Source organism: Sinocyclocheilus grahami, unplaced genomic scaffold (genome assembly GCF_001515645.1).
Source record: "Sinocyclocheilus grahami isolate Dianchi unplaced genomic scaffold, SAMN03320097.WGS_v1.1 scaffold180.1, whole genome shotgun sequence".
NCBI lineage: Eukaryota > Metazoa > Chordata > Actinopteri > Cypriniformes > Cyprinidae > Sinocyclocheilus > Sinocyclocheilus grahami.
In genome coordinates, this window is record NW_015505359.1 from 132,259 (window position 1) to 154,973 (window position 22,715).

Consider the following 22,715-nt stretch of genomic DNA (forward strand, 5'->3'; position numbering starts at 1 on the left):
CTGCCGGTACGAGACTCGAACCCACAAACTTTGGGTTATGAGTCCGACTCTCTAACCATTAGGCCAAGACTTCCCTTAACATTATGCAAACAGCATTGATATTTAAAGCCATTTCAAATTAAATGATCAAATGAGCATAAAATATTATTACCTTCTAATTGTGTCATACAGGATTCACCTCATTGATTTGATGTGTCAAATCATTATTGAACAGCTATTTACCGCGCAATCCTTAGAAGGGAACAGTTATAACGTAACGTTAAGGGTTTGCTAAACGGTGCTTGTGCCATTTTTTTCTAACAGGCTTTTCAGATGAGCCCATATTTTGAGTGACCCGAGAGAAGAGGAGAACCATTTTTCCTGCGTCTCTGTCTGTCTCATGAGCAGCCATGCCTGTTCTCTCACCTACCACAGGTATGTCATTAAGTAGCTGTGATTGTAAATTATACTTGATAATCATATAAAGAACAGTAATTTCTTCCTCATTAAAAAAGTACATGAAAATAAGTTTTAAAAAATGTTTTAAATCATGTACCTATTAAAAGCTGTTTTACATGGGAAAATATTGAGAACACATGATAAATTGAAAATGTGTTTAATCCCCTCTCATGAAACATGATATTATGAAGAAGTTTTGCTGACAGAATAGTTTAAATATTACTAAAACTTTTTTCAATACTATTGGTAAATTAAAATCTTTGTTTTTATGTGCTACCACGTTTGCACTAATAGGTGTCAGTAAGTCCTGATGTGTTGGTCAATGCAACATCATTATATTATTTATGTTTCAAAAAAGTATACAGATAAGGAATAACTGTATAAACTTTTTTATAATGTTATCTTGCAGGTTTACACGAGATGCTAGCCCTCCTCACATCCCAGCTGCATCCAGATGCTAATCATAAAGAGGACATGGTTTTCCTCAGGGAGGTCTTCAGTGAGAGGAGCCTCAGCTATCTTATGAAAGTGCGTAAAGCAAGAGATAATGTCTAACATCCTAATATTGTTTTTGTGAATGATTTTCCATATGTACTGACCTTTCATGCAGATCCATGAGCGACTCAGGCAGTTCCAGCTCCAGAGCCTGACCCCAGTGCTCCACAGCGCATCCTGCCTGGCCGAAGATGTAAGTGACATCTCTACCTCAACGGCAAACAATCAAATCTTCATTATATATCTTATTTATGACTTAATACTATAATATATACATCCATTCAAAAGCTCTTCAAAATGTTGGTAAGATTTTTTTGAATGTTTCTGAAATATTTATCTTTTGCTGACCAAGACTGCATTTACTTTATGAAACAGATCATGGAACAAAAATACAGTAATATTGTGAAATATTATTTCATATTATTTAAAATATTATTTAAAAATTTCTATTGTAATATATTTAAAAATGTAATTTATTCCTCTAATGGCAAAGTTGAATTTTCTGCAGTCTTTACTCCATTCTTCAGTGTCATGTGAGCCTTCAGATATCATTCGAATATGCTTATTTGGAGCGCAAGAAACATTTCTTATCATTATCAATGTTGAAAACAATTGCACTGACCCCAAACCATAAAACAGAAACATATTTTTTATGGCTAAATGTTTATAATGGAAAATAAAAATAGTGATTAAGTGTGGGTTTTTTTTCGCTGTACTAAGAAATGTTTCACATTTTTGATGACATTGGTCTTGTGGTTTAAATTGACAGGTCGCAGAGGAGCTACAGAACGGACCACTGGAAGAAGATGAGAGAGAGCTATTAACACTTCTTACTGATCCACATGTGAAGGTGCAAAACTCACACTTGTGCCCCTGTCTTTGTTGAGATTTTCTTAACTGTTGATTTTCCTAATTCATATCTTTGTGGTGAATTTTCTAATAAATCTTCCACTGATGTTAAATTTGACCCTAAAATACATTTTATGATATTTAAAAAAAATAAATTCAGATGCACATAAACACTTGCCTCTTTAAATTCTAATAATCTGTCAATTTGAAAGCCGCAGCATCAGTATTTAAATACTATAGATATGATGACTAACAGATATGATGCTGACACAATAATTCCTGTTAAATGAGTATTTAAAAGAAATTTTAAGTAATTAAGCTTAATTAATTTCAATCTGATAGTGTGCAACATGACAAAATAGAATCAGATGACATTTTACCGCCTTCTAATTAGACTTGTTCATTTCCATCATGTGCCCCGGGCATCAGATTCCTCTTCCCTTATTTTTAATTTCCATTCTCTGTCAACCTATCTACGCCTACATGCTAATTTTCTCTCTCTCGCTCTCTCTCTCTCACTCTCTCTTATACACATGCACATTCTTTCATCCACAGCACTATTGGGTCATCTTGTCAACTTTTGTTGTGATTATTCTCTCCATGACCCATCAGGCAGTGCTAATAGTACATGACACAGTGGCGCAGAAGAACTTTGAGCCTGTGCTCCCCCCTCTGCCGGATGATCTAGACGATGAACTAGAGGAGGAATCAGTGAAGATTGTGCGTTTGGTGAAGAACAAGGAGCCTCTTGTGAGTTTTAGGATTGAGCTGTTTTGTATTAAAAAATTTGACTAATATTCTTAATGTACTGTCCATCATCATTAAGACATGCAAAATATAGGGTTATATTTCATTTCTGCAATCAATTTTGTCTCTTTAGGGTGCGACCATCCGCAGAGATGAAGTAACTGGGGCGGTAGTGGTTGCTAGGATAATGAGGGGCGGGGCTGCAGACCGCAGTGGTGAGTGGCAGCTTGATCCTTCCCCTTGTCAGCATGACTTTTTTTTTTCCTCTGCGCAAAGGATTTTTTTTTTTTTTTTTTTTTACTACAAAATCTCTCTCAGCAGATTTGATATAGCATAATCTGTGATGATACAATCAGGGACCATCCAAGTCAAAAAACTGTTGAATCTGTAAAACCTATGACAGACAACTCAATTCTCAATAGAGAGATAAAGAGAGGGAATTGAATAACCATTTACTCAAATGTTATGCAAAGAATTTACTGAGAATTTCTCCAGTTAGAGATCCAAAATGACATTTTAAAAAATTAGATGTCAGCAACAAGGGGAGACTGTAATCACAGCAGAATCATTATTTTTAAATATTAATAGCATTCTGAGCAGCGGATTTTTCTTATCACAAGCAAAATATTGACTAAAATCCTTGAGATTATGCTTTGCTTTGGGATTACAGATTATACTGGAAATATACAGAGCAGATTTCATGGTTGCCATGGAAATTCTGTTGAAATATGACGTGTACCTTGCAAGCTAAGTTGTCCTATTGTATAATGACATTAGTATGCAGTGTTATACGTTCAGAAAAAGTTTCTAGAGACACAGCTGGCAGCTTTATTGATAAGTTTAAAATGTGTTGTACCATAAAACCTTGTATTAGAGAGTGTTGAAGAAAAAGTGCAATATCACCAAGGGGAATAAAATGTTTGAAGAGAGCAACTGAGAAAAATCCCTCAATGTACTGAATTTACTAAAAATACCAAAGATTCAGATCAGTGATCTGGAAGCTTTTTCAAGTGAGGAATGGGCCAAGATTCCAGTAGAGAGGTTTCAGAAGCTTGTAAGCAGTTAGATGCAACGTTTTGTGTTAGAAAGAATAAAAGATTGTCTATAAAACGTAACTTTTGGGGGTAGAATAATTTTGTACATGAATTTTGAGAGCCAATTTGACTTTTTTCATTTTTATTAATCATTCATTAACCATTTGAATCAGTCAAATGTATATAAACTATAGTAATAATGTAGTAAATAGTATAATAGTAAATCTATAATATAATAAACCTATAAAATACACACACACACACACACACACAGTACTCTCCACTAATATTGGCACCCTTGTCTCTCATTGAAAGTAAATAATTGCAAACACAACACAGTTTTATAAAAAAAAAAAAAAAAAACATAGCTGTGATGTGCAGCAGAAAATGCCCATTTCCATCATCAGGGCAATAATTAAGAAATTCCAATCAACTGGAAGTGTTATGAATCAGCCGTGTGTCTATCTTGTCCCAACAATTAGAGTGGCCAAAAAATCTCCAAGAATAACAGCTGGAAAATTGTTAGTTAGTTGGGTTTGGGGTCAGAAAGTCTACAATTCGATGTCACCTACATCACCACAAATTGGAAGGGTTTCAAGAAAAAAACCTCTACTCTCATCCAAAAACAAAGTCAAGCGTCTTAAGATTGCTAGACTTTACTGGAACTTCAAATGGGATCTGGTTCTATGGTCAGATGAAACCAAAAACGTTTTTCTGCCAGAGGACCTGGACATCTTGTTAGGATACATGGAATCATGGACTAACAAATATCAACAGATATTAAATGAACACCTGATTGCCTCTGCCAGAAAGCTTAAAATGGGTCGTGGTTGGATCTTTCAGCAGGACAATGATCCAAAACATACATCAAAATCAGCACAAAGATCACAAAATCAATATCTTGCCCTGGCCATCCCAGTCCACTGACTTGAATCCCATAGAAAACCTGTGGAGTGAACTGAAGAGGAAAGTCCACCAGCGTGGACCTCAAAATCTGAAGGATCTGGAGAGATTCGGTATGGAGGAGTGGTCTCAGATCCCTTGCCATATATTCTCCAACCTCATCAGTCATTATAGGGGTAGGCTGAGTGCTGTTCTCTTGGCAAAGAGAGGCAGCACAAATTATTGACTAAAAGGGTGCCAAATAATTGTGGCACACATATATTGTTTTCAATGAGAGCACAGTTTTTTTATTTTTATATTTAGAGCAAAAGTTCAAAAAGTTAGACAATAAAGACATTTTTTCACTGCCTTCTTTGCTCATATGGCAAGGGTGAGACTATTAGTGGAGGCCACCATATACACAATATATATATATATATATATATATATATATATATATATATATATATATATATATATATACTGTATATATATAGTAATTTTTAATAAATATTTTTAATATAAAGTGTATATAGTATAATATTATGAAGATAATTTGTCATGTAAAATATAATATTAAAAGCATATGAAATAGAAGTATTTTCACTATAGGACCCCTCTGTATTTTGAATGCACCATGATGACTGTTCAGTGAATTCTTCTTCAGGTCTGGTACATGTTGGAGATGAGTTGAGGGAGGTCAATGGAAATCTAATTATACACAAACGTCCTGAGGAGATCAGCCAGGTTCTGGTGTGTTCACTCTTCCTCTGTTGTTTTACAAAATCCGGTCATTCCCATAAGATTCCTTATCTGAAAAGGCACTTACCTGATTTAGTGTCCTTGATTGTTTGTTGTTTATTGGGCTGCAGTGTCAGTCTCAGGGCTCGATCACTCTGAAGATAATCCCTGCCATTAAGGAGGAGGATAGATTCAAGGAGAGTAAGGTGAATGTAATCACTTTATTTGAATGTCATAGGATAGAACAGATAGCAGCTGCTTCATAATATGTATGCAACGTTATATGTAATGTTATTTTATTTCTGTCTTTAAGGTCTATTTAAGAGCCCTGTTTGATTACACACCATTTGAAGACAAGGCCACACCCTGTCAGGAGGCAGGACTGCCTTTCACATGTGGGGACATCCTGCAAGTGGTGAGCCAAGATGACCCAACATGGTGGCAGGCCAAAAGAGTGGGAGACAGCAACCTGCGTGCTGGACTCATTCCTTCAAGACAGTTCCAGGAGAGGTACACGACAAAAATCATGTCAACAGTTACCTTTTATTTACCCTTATTATTGCCATATAGACCAGATGTCTCTAATATGCAGTGGTGGTCCAGGAGGGGATATTAAGGGGAGACTGATTCTTCAGTAAATTAGATCTGTTTGGACACATTAATATTAAGTTTTAATTAGTAATAACATTAGTTAATAACATTAGTTTATTTCGTCATTTTATGTATATTACAAATGTTTGATTGTGTTTGATGACGTATTAAAATGTGGCTAGTAATAGAGAAGGAATTAAATTCTTGACCAAAATTATGTTGCATTATTTTAATATCCATTCTGATTGGTCATTTTTTAATCAAATAAGCCTCTTCCTGCAGTGTTTAATGGGCTATGACATATTGAAAGAATAAAAAAACATCATATTTTTAAATGAGTGCATCAGAGTTATGAGTCATTTCATTTTGAAAGAAATTTGAGGAGACTCAGCTTTGTCTCCCTGTGACAATCCACCACTGTAGGTCTTCTGAAACAAAGTGTTTAATCTCTGCTTATTGTAATTATATTTTGACTTTTTGTCCTAAATCTTCAGACGACTGTTGTATAGGGTGAAAATGGGAACACACCAGAGCCCTAAATCACCTAGAGCATCACCATGTAAGTTCTCGGCAGCTACTGGGTAGCTAACAGAAATACAGTACCTACTACATAACTAAAGACATGGTCTTCTTGTAAATATTTAAACAAACGCTCTGTAAATGCAGAAATTATTTAGCAGACAGCTTAATATCTCACATTGAATTTAAGAATAGGCCTATCGGTATAGGATAAACGAAGATGGCCAATGTACAGTGGAGATCAAAATTAGGGAAAAATTTACAATTTCCTAAATTTCAAGGTCACTGCTTAGCCCTATTTGAAGTTATCCTAACAGGAGTAGAAGGGCAGTTTTTTAAGCATATTTCATAAATTAATTGAAACAGTATAAAAAAACTTAAATGAGATATTTGAAAAAGAACTCTGATCAAAATTAGATTATTACAGATACCTCCAAGTTATTGGTGTTAATCTGGCACCTGGTGCTAATTTCCTTAATTATATGACAACCCCTATTTAACTGACAGCATTCCTCTAATTTTCACTGAGATTGCAAGATGGTAGGCAGCTCTAAGGTGACTGAAACCCTGAAACAGCAGGTTGTCCATATGAAGGCCAAATGGATGACCCTTTCAGCCATCGCAAGAGAAGTTGGTTGTTCCAAATCTGTGATTCCTTGAATATTGCAGCTTTAGAATGACACTGATTCATTCAAGTCCCCCCAAAAGGCTGGTTGTCCATGTAAGACAAATGCACGAGAAGACAGGATCATGCAGAGACTCTCAGTGGGGAATCGCTGCAACACAGCTGGATTTTGCTTGAAAGGATCTGTCTCGCCATGTTTAAGAGAAGTCACACTGAAAAGTGCACTCTGCAGTGACAAAGCCACTCATCAGCAGAAAGAATCAAAAGGCTAGACTAACCTTTGCTGAGGAGCTTGTTGTGTGAACAGAGGAGAGCGGGTCCAAAGGTCACTTCAGTGGTGCAAACAAGTTTAATTTATTTGGGTTGAATGGGAAACATTTTGTTCGGCATCAGACTGTTGATAGACTGAACCACAAGTGCGTAAAGAGGTCCGTGAAAAGTGGAGGAGGAAGTGTCATAGTTTGGGGGATTCTGCAGCAGGAGTTGGGCCTCTAATACGGCTACATGGCAGGGTGAATGCAAATATTTATCAGAACCTGCAAGCATCTCCCAATCAGCCTGCAATTTTCATGCAAGACAATGCTCCCCGTCACACTGCAAAACGGGTAAAGCAGTTCCTTGAAGCTAAGAACAATGAAATAATGAAATAGCCGGCCCAGAGTCCTGATCTAAACCCGATCTCTGGAAAATCCTTGGTGACAAATTTATGGCTAAGAAACCCACTCCAGTTACCGAACTGTGGAAGAGACTGTGAGAAGAGCGAACCAAGATCACACCAGCGCAGTGTGAGAAACTAGTGATATCCTGCAGCCGCAGATGTGCTGAAGTCATTCAAACCAAGGGCCTCTACACTTCTAATTTCTGACAGCTGTATCGTGCTACAGTGGTTACTGTTCTCTAATTTTAATCACTGTGTTTTCCACAAAATAATGTTTTTTTTTGTTAGTTAGGGTTAGGGTTGTTGTTGAAATTGTCTGGTTATTTTGTAAAATATGTTAGTAGAACAGTGGTATACCACAGTTAATATTCCTTCACATTTTGAATCATGAAGAATAACAATATTTCAGAAAAAAATCAAATATTTATAGATTGTTCTCTAATTTTGATCTCCACTGTACATATTTTATCAAGACCTATCACAAATGACAATACTTGCAAGATTCCATATTCATTGGCTTTTCATACTTATTCATGTTTTAGCAATTGTGTTTGTTTCCTCATTCTGCTTACCTCAGGTGACCAAACTTGTGAAAAAGGTAGGTGAAGGGGGAGTAATTACCTATGAAATAAATAAAAGGTAACACTTTATAGTATAGTGTCCTTGTTACACACAGTTAGTATAGTAATAACAGTAAATTATGAATAATTACTACCCCATTTCCAAAAGAAATTTTAAAAATACAATAAAAACAAGAATCAAAGCAAATGTGATTTGTTAATTCTCTTTAACCTTTATTTAACTGACAAAACTATGAATATAAGAACTGAGAATGTTTTCACTGACCAACTTAATTGTATTTTGTTAATATAAACAAATTTAGATTTTGGTGGCTGCAACACATTCAAAAAGTATTGGGACATAGGCAAAATAAAAGCAGAAAGATTATAAAGCAGATGAATTGGTAATATGTGAGAGTATCATGTAGTAGTATTGGGTATAAAAAGCATCCACCAAAGTCTCCGTGTTTGCAAGCAAAGATGGATCATGGCTTACCTCTTATTAAACTTAAAGAACACAAAACCGATATTTTGAAGAATGTTGGTAAGCAAACAGTTGATGGTAGCCATTAACCAAGTCAATGGCTAACAGCAACTGTTTGGTTACCAATATTCTTCATAATATAATATAATATAATATATTATTTTGATTTAGTTTTCTGTTCCCGCTTGCATTCCTGAGTTTCCTAGTTTGTTCCTATAGTTACTAATAGCCACACACCTGTTTCAGTTATATTTGATTACATTCCCTTTGTATTTAAGCCCTCAGTTTCCCTCTGTTCCTTGCTGGTTATTGTTTATGTTAGGTGTTGTGCTATGTTTACTCCAGCAATCTCCTGTGTTTCTTCTGTGTGGATTTATAATTTAAAGACTTTTGGAACTCTACTCATTTGTCATGCGCTTTTACATTGCACAAAAACGTTACAATAATATCATATAATATAATATATTGTAATGTAATATAATATAAAATGCATAAAGGTTTGGAACAACTGTCCCTTTAATGAGATAATTTTAAAACCATTAAAAAATATCAGTGCAAGACTGCAAAGAAGTTAGGTCTTAATATTTTATACATAATATTGTGAAAAGATTTAGGAAATCTCAGTCCATATAGGGAAGGTCAATGTGCGTAACCTTCAAACTCTCAGATGGCACTTCAATAGAAACCATGTGTTAAATATAACCACATGGGCTCAGGAGTACTTTAAAAAAAAACATTTTCACTTAACCAGTCACAGACCAATTCTATGCAGGGATGCAGTCGAGTTCTCTGGAAATGTGAGAATGCGTGCTGTTGTCAGATGAGTCTACGTTTCAGCTTGTTTCTGGGAAAAACAGACAGTGCATTCTCCATGCAAAAAGATGAAAGAGACCATCCAGACTTTAATCAGCGACAGGTGCAAAAGCCAACATATGGGGGTACACGAGTGCCCATGGCATGGGTGACTTGCATATGTGCGAAGGTATACCATTGAGGCTGAGGCATATATTGTACAGAGATTGTACAGAAACATATGCTGCTATCAAAAATTACGTATTTTCAGGGATAAGAGCAAGACAATGCCAGGCCTCATTCTGCACGTGCAATAATAGCTTCGTTTTGTAGTCACCAAGTGGATATGCTTGACTGGCCTCTCTGCAGTTCAGATTTGTCTTCTATTAAAAATATATAGCGCTTCATGAAGAGGAGAATAAGACAATGATGACCATGAACTGGTAAACAGGTGAAGTCTTCTATCAAGCAAAAATTCCACTTGCAAATCTGCAGCAGTTAGTATCATCAGTTCAGAAACAATTAAAGTGTAACTAAAAGGAAAGGTGACATAACAGTTGTAAACATGCCTCTGTCCCAACTTTTTTCAGAGTATGTTGCAGCCATTAAATTCATAATTTGTTTATATTATAAAATACAATTAAGTTGGTGAGTGAAAACATTGGAAATGTTTTCTTTGAACTTTTGTCAGTTAAATAAAGATTAAAAAGAATTAACAAAATGCAGATTCTAGTTTTTATTGCATTTTACAAAATGTCCCAACTTTTAAGGAAATGGGGCTGTACACGGAACTAACCATAAACCCTAACCCTATAGTAAATATGTGTTGTTAACTAATATTACTCAGTACTTATTTGTACTGTATCAAGGACACCTTAAAATAAAGTGTAACCTAATGAAATCAAAATATTTGTAAATTATTTTCAAATTAATTCATAAATCTGTAAAATGGGTATTTCAGGTATTTGTTACTAATTATATTCAAGTAATAGCTCTTCAATTTTTTAACTGCAAGACTCTGAATACCCAGATGCTGAAATCCCTGCGCTCAGTGCTTGCTGCTTTATTTTGCGGTTGTGTTTCTCTTGGCCTCTCCAATAACTCTTTCCTATGAAATGTCCTTGTAAAGTGTGATCCCCACTGATTCTCCTCTCCTGCCTGTACCCTCTCATCTCTTGTGTTCTCCTGACCCTCCCACCCACCCTCCAGAGGACTGTGACAGTGAGGACAGTGTCAGTGGACAGCACATAGGTGAGAGCTGACACCTTACACACTGAATGCACTCCACATGGCTTTGGCTTTGGATGATGCTTTTTTGTGTGGTGTGGTGTGGTGCGCTTTATATATCATCTGGTTTTGTTGTGAGTTCTTCAGTACACTTCAAAACAGAGCTCATGCGCTTGGCACATCCTAAGACCCCAGCCATTAGTCACATCTTGAGCCCACTGCTCTGCTGCCAGCTTCGGACAACTCCCTCTTTGAGTTTTAGTCTCAGTGGATTTTAGTATGTGCTTTTTGCTAAGAGGAAGATTGCCAGATTGATGCACTTGATGCTTAAAGGGACAGTTCACCCAAAAATGAAAATTCTGTAATTTACTCAGTCTCATGTTGTTCAGTTGAGCCTGTATGACTTTCTTACTTCTGTCAAACACAAAAAGAGAAAAACTGAATTATATGCTAATATGCTAGCATTTTTTCCTTATAATGAAAGTGAATGACGACCTGTGCTAACATATACAAGCATTCTGAAGTCATACAGTAGATTCGTGCAAGGAATAGACATTGAGATTAATATAATCTCAATGTAGACTTCTGCATATTAAAATTTCAATGATTTGTCATGTTATATTCACATAAACCTGACACATTGGCACCATATTTGCATTCTTTTTTCTTGACAGCCCCAGTCCCTATTCATCTTTCATTTTATGGAGAAACTGGAAAACTGCCAGCATTTATCTTTTAGCGTTCCATGGAAGAAAGGTGTGGAAGCGCATTTCCACTACATAAGAAAAAGTCAAAAGTTAGAATTATGAGATAAAAAGTCATAATTTGAAATTATGGGCATAAAAATCATCAATATGACAAAAGTAGAAAATAAAACAAGGTTGAAATTATGAGATAAAAAGTCATAATTATGACAAAATATTTCGATTTATGTTGACTTGAATCAATTTTTGTCATAATTTTGATTTATATTAATGATTTATTATCTCAGTTATGACTTTGTATCTCTCACAATTTCTATTTTTATATCATAATTTTATAAATATATATACAGTGTATATATACAGTGGGTACAGAAAGTATTCAGACCCCCTTAAATAATAGCAAAGTATGAATTTTTTCCTTATGTAGTGGAAATGGGCTTTCACAGGCAAGGAACTTCTGCGGGTATGAAACTCTTATTTTTGGAGAACTTTTCCTCAGGTGCACTGCTATAGCCAGGGAACTATTGCTTTGGGCTAATGGCTCACACAAGCTTTGGCATGGTTGCTAGCTCGTGATGGTCTCTATAGAACTATGCTGGATGTGTGATGGTCTAACATTAGTTGTAGTTTCTCCAAAGTGTAAGGCGGTGGCACCGTCCTGTGGTCAGGCCTTTTCCTGGGAGTTTTACTCAGGTACCATGTTTCTTTCATACTTGTAAGGTGAATAGATTCATTGCTGCTTTAACGTATTCACTGTATATTACATTTTACAAAGCAGATGAACAGCATGTTGCTATTTTCCCCTGAGATGCAGCTGTTACATAGAATCAGCAGCAGTGTGAGAGACATGCTATTTTTAGTCTGGAGGATGCACCTTGTTCCATCCTTGTCTTTTTGTCTAATCTTTTTGTTCGTTTAATTTAGTCATGTCTATTTTTGATCTCTATATTTTTAAACGTTCTTTACCTATGTTGATCTTTTGGAAAAATCTTTCTGCTCTCACAGCTGGTCTAAGGAGAAGCTTCAGACTGAGCCGCAAGGATCACCAGGGTTCGACCAAAGAGTCTCATCCAGCGGAGTCCACAGAGAGTGAGTTTCTCATATATGAAGAGGTGACACTATATCAGATGAGACCCCAAGACAAACCAAGACTTGTGGTGCTGATAGGTAAGATTCAAGGGATGTCAGGACTTTCTAAATGAGTCATTCTTTTATTGGCCTTCAGAATCTCATCTCCTTTTTTAATTGCAGGATCTCTTGGTGCTCGAATCAATGAGCTGAAGCAGAAGGTGATTGCTGAGAATCCTCATCGATATGGTGTTGCTGTGCCACGTGAGTTTACTTTTTCCATTAGTCGAACATTAGAGACTGTGACTGTTGAGGTCCTGGCTGATACTATACATCAAGAAGCTGAATCAAAGTAGAACCTACTTTTGCTTCAGATTGAAGATCTGAAGTTAAACCTTCTAATTTTTAAAATGACATATCATGTATTGTAAAATCACATGTGACATTAACTGAAATGCTAGTATAATTTGTGTAATCATATTCTAACAGACACAACCAGACCCAGGAAGAGCCACGAGAAGGAAGGTGTAGAATACAACTTCATCTCCAAGCAAGCCTTTGAGGCTGACATCCAATCGAATAAGTATGTTATATCAAACGATTTTAATATCTATGTTGGGTGCACTTTTGGTCAATATTATAACACATCTGTGTGGCATATTCACCCAAAAACTTACATTTGTTGGCTACCATCTGTTGTAACTGCATGGCAATTAGGGATGGGCATATCGATCCAAAGTATCGATATATCGATATTGCCGTGAATATCGAAAGTATCGATACTCAAACAAAAAATATCGATACTAAGGTGTGTTTTATTTACCAGTGATTTTGTTAATTCAACAAACAAAAAAAATGTGTACAATATGCATTGAATTGGACGAATAACCTTTGTTGGCGAGTAATTGTGTAAGATAGAACTATTTTCCTGCTCATCTGGACACGCAAATGTTGCAAGACAGAACCAATCAATCACAGAGAGCGTTCACACACTTCTGACAGTGCATTCAAACAGGGCTGCGTTTCCCAAAAGTATCATAAGAAAGCATTAAAGCTTTTGGGAACAGCAGTCCTGAACAATGCTTATCAGAGGACAGAAGGACAGAGTTATTTCACAATAAACAAACTGAAATTGTAGCCTACATAGTTTGTGCAATTACAGTTATTTAAATTGAACGTTGAAAGATAATATTGATCATGTTCTATTCTATAATGTTAATAGAAATCATACACTGTCAGAATAAAAAGGTTGCATTTTATGCATGCAACAGCCGGTCACTGGCAGTCACTCATGAAAATTAACCAGGTTTTACTAAAGTGACCATAGTTCAACTGTAGTATTTATAGATTTGAATCATGTGTAAACAAAAAACATATTTGAACCATGTGTAAACAAAAATATAACCTAATAATTACAATTAAGGCATATTGAATGTTAAAGTGCGTTTTAAACATAAAGTTAAGTGCTTATCATTACCCATTTTACTCTTAGTAATTTAATAATTTAATACATTTCATAATTTAAAAGTTTAGTTCAGAAGTATCGAATCGGTATCGATATCGACGATACTGCCTTGACAAATATCGGTATCGTATCGAAAACAAAATAAGTGGTATTGCCCATCCCTAATGGCAATTTTCTTCTTATGTGTTCTGAGGAAGAAAAAGTCATACAGGTTTGGAACAACATGAGGGTGTGTAAATGATGACAGAGTTTTCATTTTAGGGTGAATTATCCCTTTAATAGTGTTATCGATTTTAATTTTACTGTTGTTTGTATTGACACAAAACATATTGTGTATACCCAGGTTTATTGAATATGGTGAATATAAGAATAACCAATATGGGACGAGTCTGGAGTCTATCCGGAGTGTCCTGGCGAGAAATAAAGTGTGTCTAGTAGATGTTCAACCTGAGGTACATAGAACATTTTGCCATTGCAATTATTGTCAGTATCGGCTTTTATCTGTATTTCTGATTCTGAGCTCTGGTCATATGTGATGTGAAGTAATACATAATTCATTTAAATAAATAATTGCACTGAACTTGTGATCATAATAAATTTTCTTTGCATTGAAAAGAATAGCTTTGATATTTTGATAATAGTTCCCTTTGTTTTACATGGCAAAATTTCATACAGGTTTACAGGTAGATTATTTTATAATAGTCATTTGTAAGTCACTTTGGATATAAGTGTTTGCTAATATATAAATGTGTAAATATTGATCTCTTGCACCATGGTAACGTTTCTATTCGACCTAATCTGGATTTCAATCTACAACGACATCAGTAGAGACACTGTTCTTGATTTTTGTTGAGCACATAATTGGAAACCAGTGCTATGATTTATATATTTTTTTTTTTACTCTAATTCTCAGGCCCTGAAAATCCTCCATACAGCAGAGTTTAAGCCCTATGTGATTTTTGTAAAGCCACGCATCCCTGAGATTAGTCGGCAATGTAGCTCTCCCACATCACCAGGAAGGGGTGACAATGGACATATCACAGTAAGACTGATTTATATCACCATACTACCCAAATGCAGCTAGTAAATCCCTGTCATTAAACTCTTATATTGTACAGTCAACAAAATCTTTTTTTTATTGTCTGTTTCTCTTTCTCTCTCCTTTTGTGAAAAGGATGAAGACCTGCAGGACATGAGGCAGTCAGATAAATATTGATCTCTTGCACCATGGTAACGTTTCTATTCGACCTAATCTGGATTTCAATCTACAACGACATCAGTAGAGACACTGTTCTTGATTTTTGTTGAGCACATAATTGGAAACCAGTGCTATGATTTATATATATTTTTTTTACTCTAATTCTCAGGCCCTGAAAATCCTCCATACAGCAGAGTTTAAGCCCTATGTGATTTTTGTAAAGCCACGCATCCCTGAGATTAGTCGGCAATGTAGCTCTCCCACATCACCAGGAAGGGGTGACAATGGACATATCACAGTAAGACTGATTTATATCACCATACTACCCAAATGCAGCTAGTAAATCCCTGTCATTAAACTCTTATATTGTACAGTCAACAAAATCTTTTTTTTATTGTCTGTTTCTCTTTCTCTCTCCTTTTGTGAAAAGGATGAAGACCTGCAGGACATGAGGCAGTCAGCCGAGCAGATGGACCAGCAATATGGCCACCTAGTGGACAGGGTACTGGTAAAGGAGGACTCTGCCAGTGCCTGTGTAGAGCTGAGGAATATTCTGGAACGACTCGAGAGGGAGCCGCAGTGGGTGCCTGTCAGCTGGGTCCGATCTTGATCCTCCCTCCTTTCTTAAATTCAAATGCTCACATATGGTGTAATGAAAACATGTAATGATCCTCTCTGCCTCTTTCTGAGTCTGCTGTCTGCCTGTTTTAGTTTCATCCTGTTCGACTGAGGTAATACAAAGCAAAACACAAGTGCCATCTGACTTGTTGAAACTGGGTGTTGCACTGCGCTAGTGGTGAAGATTTCTGTTCATAAGACTTTGCATGAAAGTAGCATTGACAAGAAATGTATCATTAATAGCTGAAATAATTTGTTTTCTGAGGAACAAATGGTTGTCCTTAGTTCTGTCGAGTGAGCTGCACAAAAAAAAAAAATCAGATGAGGACAGGATCACTTGAATGAGAGGACAAACACTGACTCAGGTTTACTCACTGTGTCAAAGCTGGTTTCTGCTAGGCAAACCATCGAGTGTGAAAGTCTCTTGTTTTGATATCTTAAACTTATGCTGGCTGTGTATATTTAGTCAAATGTAAATGGGAATGATGTAAAATATCATACTGTATATTTGCAAACAATTTCAGTGTCTATACTTGTGTAAAATAAAATTTCGTATTTGGTCAGCCTGTCATAATTTAGTTGTAATTGTCAAAGTTTTTGTATCAAACTGATGACTATGATGTCTGTGTAGTTTATTAGACAAATTCTACATTATAGTCAAAGAGCATAAGGCATGTTAACATCTTTATGGCCATATAATACTGTTCAAAATGTTATGAATGTGTACCCTTTTAGAATATATGGAGTATTTTTGAATGTAAATTGTTATAATAAAAATTACAGACTGTATCTCTCTTTTAGATTTCTGTTTTATTAGAGAGAACATAAAAACATTCAATATTATTTAAATATTTTATATTGATATTATATATACACACATTGCTTCTATAACTTTGAATGTTTGAGCCAACAAACCTTGAGCATTACATCATGTACCCTAGGTGAATTTTCAGTGAGTGGTAATACAACCCCCCAGCAGCAGATGGTAGTAACAGGCTTTTCTTTTTTTAAAACCTCTTAAAACAAAACAGGCAGATGATAAGGAGGTAAAAAGAACCATTTTACATACCCTTTTTTAACTGTTGAAGAAGTTTTTTCAAAGATACCAAATTATCTTCTGTCCATTAATAAGGGATTGTTCTATCTGAACTGACATTAGCGAGATCATATAAAACCAACATTTATAAGCATAAAATACCATTGAGACTTCATGTCTAAAATTTTGGGCTCATGGACTGCAGCACATTCTCATCTGATTTCACTGGTTGATTCTCTAAATACTGATATTCTTGCAATAGCTCTGTAAATATTGCCACACTATGCAAAACTGCCCACATTTCAGCTGGTCGAAGTCAGGTCTACTTCAGGTCACTGAGGAAGTGACACATAAAAACCTTAGACCGTAACACAATTGTGTGTCATACTCAACAATCATATCTGTGCACAGTCCAATTAATGCAAGTAAAAAAAAAAAATTTTATGGAAAAAGTCATACAGACAAATTAAGAAATCCTTGCAAGTTCTGTCTTGTTCTGTACTCTTTCCTTCGATACATGTTTGCATGACTGCTGATATCAAGTAAACACACCCTGCATTGTGTAACCGACCTCAGGAAATCCAGTCAAAATCCCAGAGTCAAATCCCATAATCAACAGCACTCACTGTGAAAACAATAATCATATGTTGAAATTCAATCCAATACTCCAAATGTTAAATAAAACACCTAACATTGTACATATATTGTCCTGCTTATGTTAAAGTGCCTACTTTCCTTGGTTTTAAATTATATGGGGTAAATGGATTTTCACTGACCATCATCATGGACCAATCATCATTAACAGTGTAAACAGAATGTGATTTGATTAGTGTATTTTGTATCATTGTGCTGTTGGCCAGCTGTAGCTACATTGATTGTGCAGGCTGTCCGTACGCTTCCTGTTTTGCAAGTGTTGTTATTGGACCAATAGATGCTTGAAGTTTCCACTCTTTAGATACAGACTAAAGCGTTTAGAATAGACTTCAGCAAAACAAACTCAGACATCTCTCAAAAGGAATAAAATACCTTTTTAAAAGGTAAAATATTATTTTGAATATGCTGACAGAGCACCCAAATTTGAAGCACTTTCACAAATTTATTGTAATATATTTGTTGCTGAAATGGGTGCTGCTTCTAATTTCATTTTATTAGAGAATTATTATTAGACAATGCATTTTACTATATGAGTATGCTTTGTCTTTTCTGGCTCCTGAACTTATCCAAAGCATATACATCTATCTATAACAAAAAATATTCACTATGCAATAAATATTTTCTACAGATGTACAAATTGCCTTCTAAAACCATATTATTACATACTAAGTATATAAAACTTACATACACGTTTTAGAAGTGCCCTTACCTATATCATCATCATGAAATATGGTTAAAGTATTTTACTCTGTTTTGTGATTATCATAAATGCATTATACATTTTGTTAAATGTTGCAATATGGATCTTGCTAATCTAGGTCACATTACTCAATAGGCTGCTGTCATTGCAACATATGGCATTCTGACCATCTACTAACACCAATAGAGCATGACAGCTTCATAAATGTTTAACGCGCACAAATGACAGCTTGCATTTGGTATGAATACTCTGTGGTAATGCCTTGATCTTGCAATTATGAACAATGTTCCTACTCATTTTGACCAATGATCTTCCATGCTTTCATGAAGACATGCATGATTATTTTTTTAATCATTTCAAAGTGATTGCACTCACATAGAGCAATTTCACTAGGCTATAAATAAATACATCAATAACCTTTTTCCCCCATTTCCCTGGCCTGATATTTTTCCATTTATGAAGATTTCGACATGTTTAGATAATAGTATTCTACAAAAGTGTCTGTAAGTGTTTAAAGGACAGTGTAAACCCGATTAAAGGCTGAGCGAGTGGAAATGGGGCATGGCACAGGCTGGTTTCAAACCTGCTTCTCCATGAACTATTTTTATAATGTGAACACATGAACTGCCCACTGTGCCACAACTCAAAAACCAGTTTAGTTTTTAAGGTTGCCATAAGTAACCTTAGACCACATGCGACTCAAACTGACAATCTCATTATAACTGAATAGTTAAAATCTTACAGTGACACACTCACAAGCCTCTGCATTATTGATAAAGAAAAAATAAATGCAGAAAAGAAATTACTCTTATCCACAAATTACGCGTCACAGCTTCGTCAGAGGTCTACGAGCTATCTCATTTTGGTTGACGGTTTTCTCCCGCCTCTCTCTCAGCTCACTGCTGTTCTGATCTGCCTTCACGCGCGCCCCGACTGATTCTTTCCTGCGTACTGATTGCTCGAGCGCCTCGCTCTCGTGCTCTCCCATTGGCTGTCAGTATGGGTTCCTGTGAACCAATGCGCGCAGAGGCTTGATGTACCGGCTGAACGCTCTTGACTTTTTCAGTACAGCTGGACCGCGAAGGGGGCGTGCTGCAGCAAACGACGGGTCGTCAGCGGGTTTTTAGTTATGGTGGTCGACACGTTGTTAAATGAAGTTTAAAAGCACGTAGGGAAAAAAACTGTACTTGTTCAAACTATACCAGAGCAAACTGTGTCTGCCGTTTTGGAAACAAACCTTGGGTTTCAATGAATTGCACCAGGTAAGAATACAGAGTGCGTCACAGTGCATCGAGGGGGTTTATCACTGCTCACTGTGTGCTGGAAAAGTATAACGATGATATCTGAATATGACTAATGATTTAGATTCAATTTAAAACAATATTGGCTTGCTTAAAGTATTATTTGAACATTGACAATGTCAAGCTGTTTTAACTCTTTGTTTTTGTTTTTTTACTATTATCTATTTATGTTACTAGTACTGAATTTTTGACCGCTATTTAGTCCAACAGCAAAAATTGGTTGATATTTAGTTCCATTGTTTTTGCTATTTTTTTGCCAATGAATTCTATGGAGGTCTGTGCTTTAGATAAGCTATTTTACATATTCCAGTTTTACTAACTGTTCTAGTATCTGTAACTGGTACTTATTCCGTAGTTACTAGTCTCTGTTATAGCTTTACTATTATTTTTGTATTAGATAATAGTTCCAATTTTTCAGACAATGCTATCCATCCCAAATGTTAAGTAATATTGCTTATCTCACTAGTTACAATAGAAATTTTACTTGTCGTACTGTATGTATCTAATGACTAGCCAGTCATTACATATATACAGACTGCTTACTTTATAGGTAAAATCTTAATAGTTTTTTCTTTAAAAAATTACTAGTAACAATTGAAATATGCAGTAGTGTCTAATAAGGTGAATTTAAGTGCTAAAAAGACTGGAATAGATATTTTATAATTTGTTACTTTTAGATTTATCCCAATATAATATGTAAGTATAAATATTATTTATAAAAACTGATAATTATTCTAATTTGAAAACCTTAAACCACCAGCTATGGCACTATAATTGTACTGTAAAATAGATCAAACTGGCTGCAACTATAGTTTTGTTAACCACATTAATCTTTAAATTTCGAGGAAAGTCTTTCACGTCACCTGCTTAAATGGTCACTGTAGTATTCTTCATTATTGTCTTCATGACAGGGTTCTACAGATACTGAACCCCAGGCCAATGCCAAGTCCAATTATGCCTGTGGATGTGGCAATGAGAATTTGTCTGGCTCACTCGCCGCCTCTTCGCAGTTTCCTCAGTTTATATGAGGACTGTAAGTCCAGGAGCCTAGTCAACCAATACAAACCTCTGAGATCCTGCATCAGCTCTAAGACAGAAGTGGACACTGATAACCTAGGATGGAAAAGTCCAGAGACCAAAGCTAAAAAGAAAGTGGTTTTTGCTGACTCCAAAGGCATGTCTCTGACAGCAGTCCATGTGTTCAAGGATTTTGAAGAAGACCCCATGTTAGACCTGCAGTTTGAATTATCAGACCTGGAGGCCGCCATTGTGGGCCTGAAAGCGGAGAAGGAGAAGAATTTGATTTTGGATTTCCCTCAGCCTGCTGCAGACTATTTGCATTTCCGGAACCATCTAAAGAAGTACCTGGTATGCTTGGAAAACTGTATAATTCAAGAGAGATCACTCACTGGCACAGTCAAAGTAAGCAATATAAGCTTTGAGAAAATGGTCTATGTGCGAATAACATTTGAGTCATGGAAAAGCTATGTTGACATTCCTTGTACATACATGAATAATGTTTATGGATGTGAGGACGTTGACACCTTCTCCTTTTTCATTGACCTTCCAAGTTTTGTGCCCCCACACGAGCAGGTGGAGTTCTGCATATCCTACAAAACTCACGATACCACATACTGGGACAATAATGATGGGAAAAATTACAAGCTGGTACATGCAGAGAACAACCCCAGGCAGACCAGTGTAACCCAAAAGATGACAACATATTTCAAGAATCAAGGCAAACGGCCAGAGATGGAATTTGATCAATTCGGCAGCCCAAGAACATCTAGTGGATTCTTCCCTGAGTGGCAGAGTTGGGGTCATATTGAGAACAACACCCCTTACTGGTGACAGTTCAAGACCCCCCGATAAACTTGAAATAAAGGCTGTAACAAGGACAAATGCAAATGGTTTCAGAATTGACTTTTGAAAAGTCTGAAGAGTAAAAATTAGCAATGATGTCCTCAAAAGAAAACCCTTTTGGCCATGTGTGTCTTTGATACTGTCCAAATGAATTCAGTGTTGGTGTATGTTTTTGAGATACACATTTAGCTTAATACGAGATGTCTGGGCTCTGAAATTATGCAAAGTTGAGACTAACCATGTTAACCATAATGGCAGTTACTCGGAATGAAAAATGTTGGTTTATGTTATTTTCAAATTTTTTAGCACACTACATACACTATTTTGTATATCTGACATGGGGTAAACCAATCATTTTCATAACATAGATGCCTTCCTTTGTGTTAATCTGTGATTAACTGTAATACAATGACATTGTTTTGGATATCTTTCCAAATGGCCTTGTATGAAGAGAACAATTAGCACTTGCTCTGAAATAGATTCTTCAGTGTACTATTTTTGAAGGGTAATAATTTTGTTACTCCATCTAAAGTCACTGAATTTTGGGAATCCTGCTTCTGAAATGTGACTGGACGTTAATATGCAATAATTTAAGTCATGTTTAAAGAGACAGATTTAAAACCACACGAGGGTGAGTAAATGGAATATATTTTGGGTGAAATGTCCCTTTTAGAGCAGATGGACCTGCACTGCATAAAATGTGTGGAATTGTCAGATTATGGAATAATCTGGTACAATATGAGATTGCTTCATATTGAAGTTTTGCATCTCATTTGATAGTACCAGTTTATCACTTTCTAGTGAATGCACTAACCGTGACACATTATGAGGGAGTCCATGAGAGATAATAATGCCCATTAAGTGCTAAATCCATGCTGTTGCACTTCTGATTTTTCCTATGTCTGTTCTACTTTTTAAAGCTGCATTTTCCTACAACAATATCTTTCCTACAACAATTTTGCTGCTGTGGTATTGTGCATGGTTGTATGTGCTGCGTTGTGATTTATGACCCGTGGTGTGTGGAAACTCTGTTATTTGGAGGATAGAAGATGAGGGATTTGGATGTAACTTTAAGAAGGTAGTAGTAAGTCAGGAAGCGTTGCTAAGGTGAGGGATGATATTGAATGAGACTGTTTTTCCCCTTTCCGCTGCAATAGTAAAACAGGTTGAGTCCTTAAAGGGGTCATATGATGCAATTTCAAATTTTCCTTTCTCTTTGGAGTGTTACAAGCTGTTCATGCATAGATAAGATCCCTAAAGTTGCAAAGACTAAAGTCTCAAACCCGAAGAGATATTCTTTATAAAAGTTAAGACTTGTCCACGCCCTCCTAAAACACCTAGTTTAAACACGCCCCCACATGTCTACGTCACTGTGTGGGAAGATTTGCATAACACCGCCCAAATGTTCATGCAAAGAAAGAAGGCGTAACTTTTATTCTCGCTGTAGTATTGTTGTTGCCGCCAAA

The 22,715-nt window shown here is 36.0% G+C and overlaps 2 protein-coding genes across 5 annotated transcripts; both read left to right on the forward strand.

The window, feature by feature from the left end:
- The first annotated feature begins 222 nt into the window (after window positions 1–222).
- On the forward strand, window positions 223–16,474 carry mpp3b (MAGUK p55 scaffold protein 3b). 3 transcript variants are annotated; one of them, XM_016284100.1, is made up of 19 exons: window positions 223–414; window positions 848–966; window positions 1,049–1,126; window positions 1,703–1,783; window positions 2,395–2,532; window positions 2,663–2,744; window positions 5,113–5,198; window positions 5,318–5,392; window positions 5,500–5,696; window positions 6,272–6,336; window positions 8,157–8,177; window positions 10,625–10,666; window positions 11,974–12,039; window positions 12,352–12,513; window positions 12,598–12,678; window positions 12,904–12,997; window positions 14,223–14,331; window positions 14,793–14,921; window positions 15,508–16,474. In XM_016284100.1, exons 1-19 carry the CDS (start codon window positions 390–392, stop codon window positions 15,685–15,687), a joined length of 1,830 nt encoding a protein of 609 aa, XP_016139586.1. In that variant the 5' UTR covers window positions 223–389; the 3' UTR covers window positions 15,688–16,474. The 3 variants fall into 3 exon arrangements, with proteins under 3 accessions (XP_016139586.1, XP_016139587.1, XP_016139588.1); XM_016284101.1 differs by lacking the exon at window positions 11,974–12,039 and having other exon boundaries at window positions 225–414; XM_016284102.1 differs by lacking the exons at window positions 10,625–10,666; window positions 11,974–12,039 and having other exon boundaries at window positions 225–414.
- Window positions 16,475–19,016: 2,542 nt separating this feature from the next.
- LOC107594153 (protein phosphatase 1 regulatory subunit 3C-B-like) lies at window positions 19,017–22,490 on the forward strand. 2 transcript variants are annotated; one of them, XM_016284104.1, is made up of 3 exons: window positions 19,017–19,347; window positions 20,298–20,808; window positions 20,980–22,490. In XM_016284104.1, the coding sequence occupies exons 1-3, from the start codon at window positions 19,334–19,336 to the stop codon at window positions 21,235–21,237; spliced, it is 783 nt and encodes a 260-aa protein (XP_016139590.1). In that variant the 5' UTR covers window positions 19,017–19,333; the 3' UTR covers window positions 21,238–22,490. The 2 variants fall into 2 exon arrangements, with proteins under 2 accessions (XP_016139590.1, XP_016139589.1); XM_016284103.1 differs by having other exon boundaries at window positions 19,019–19,347; window positions 20,298–22,490.
- The last annotated feature ends 225 nt before the right edge of the window (window positions 22,491–22,715 follow it).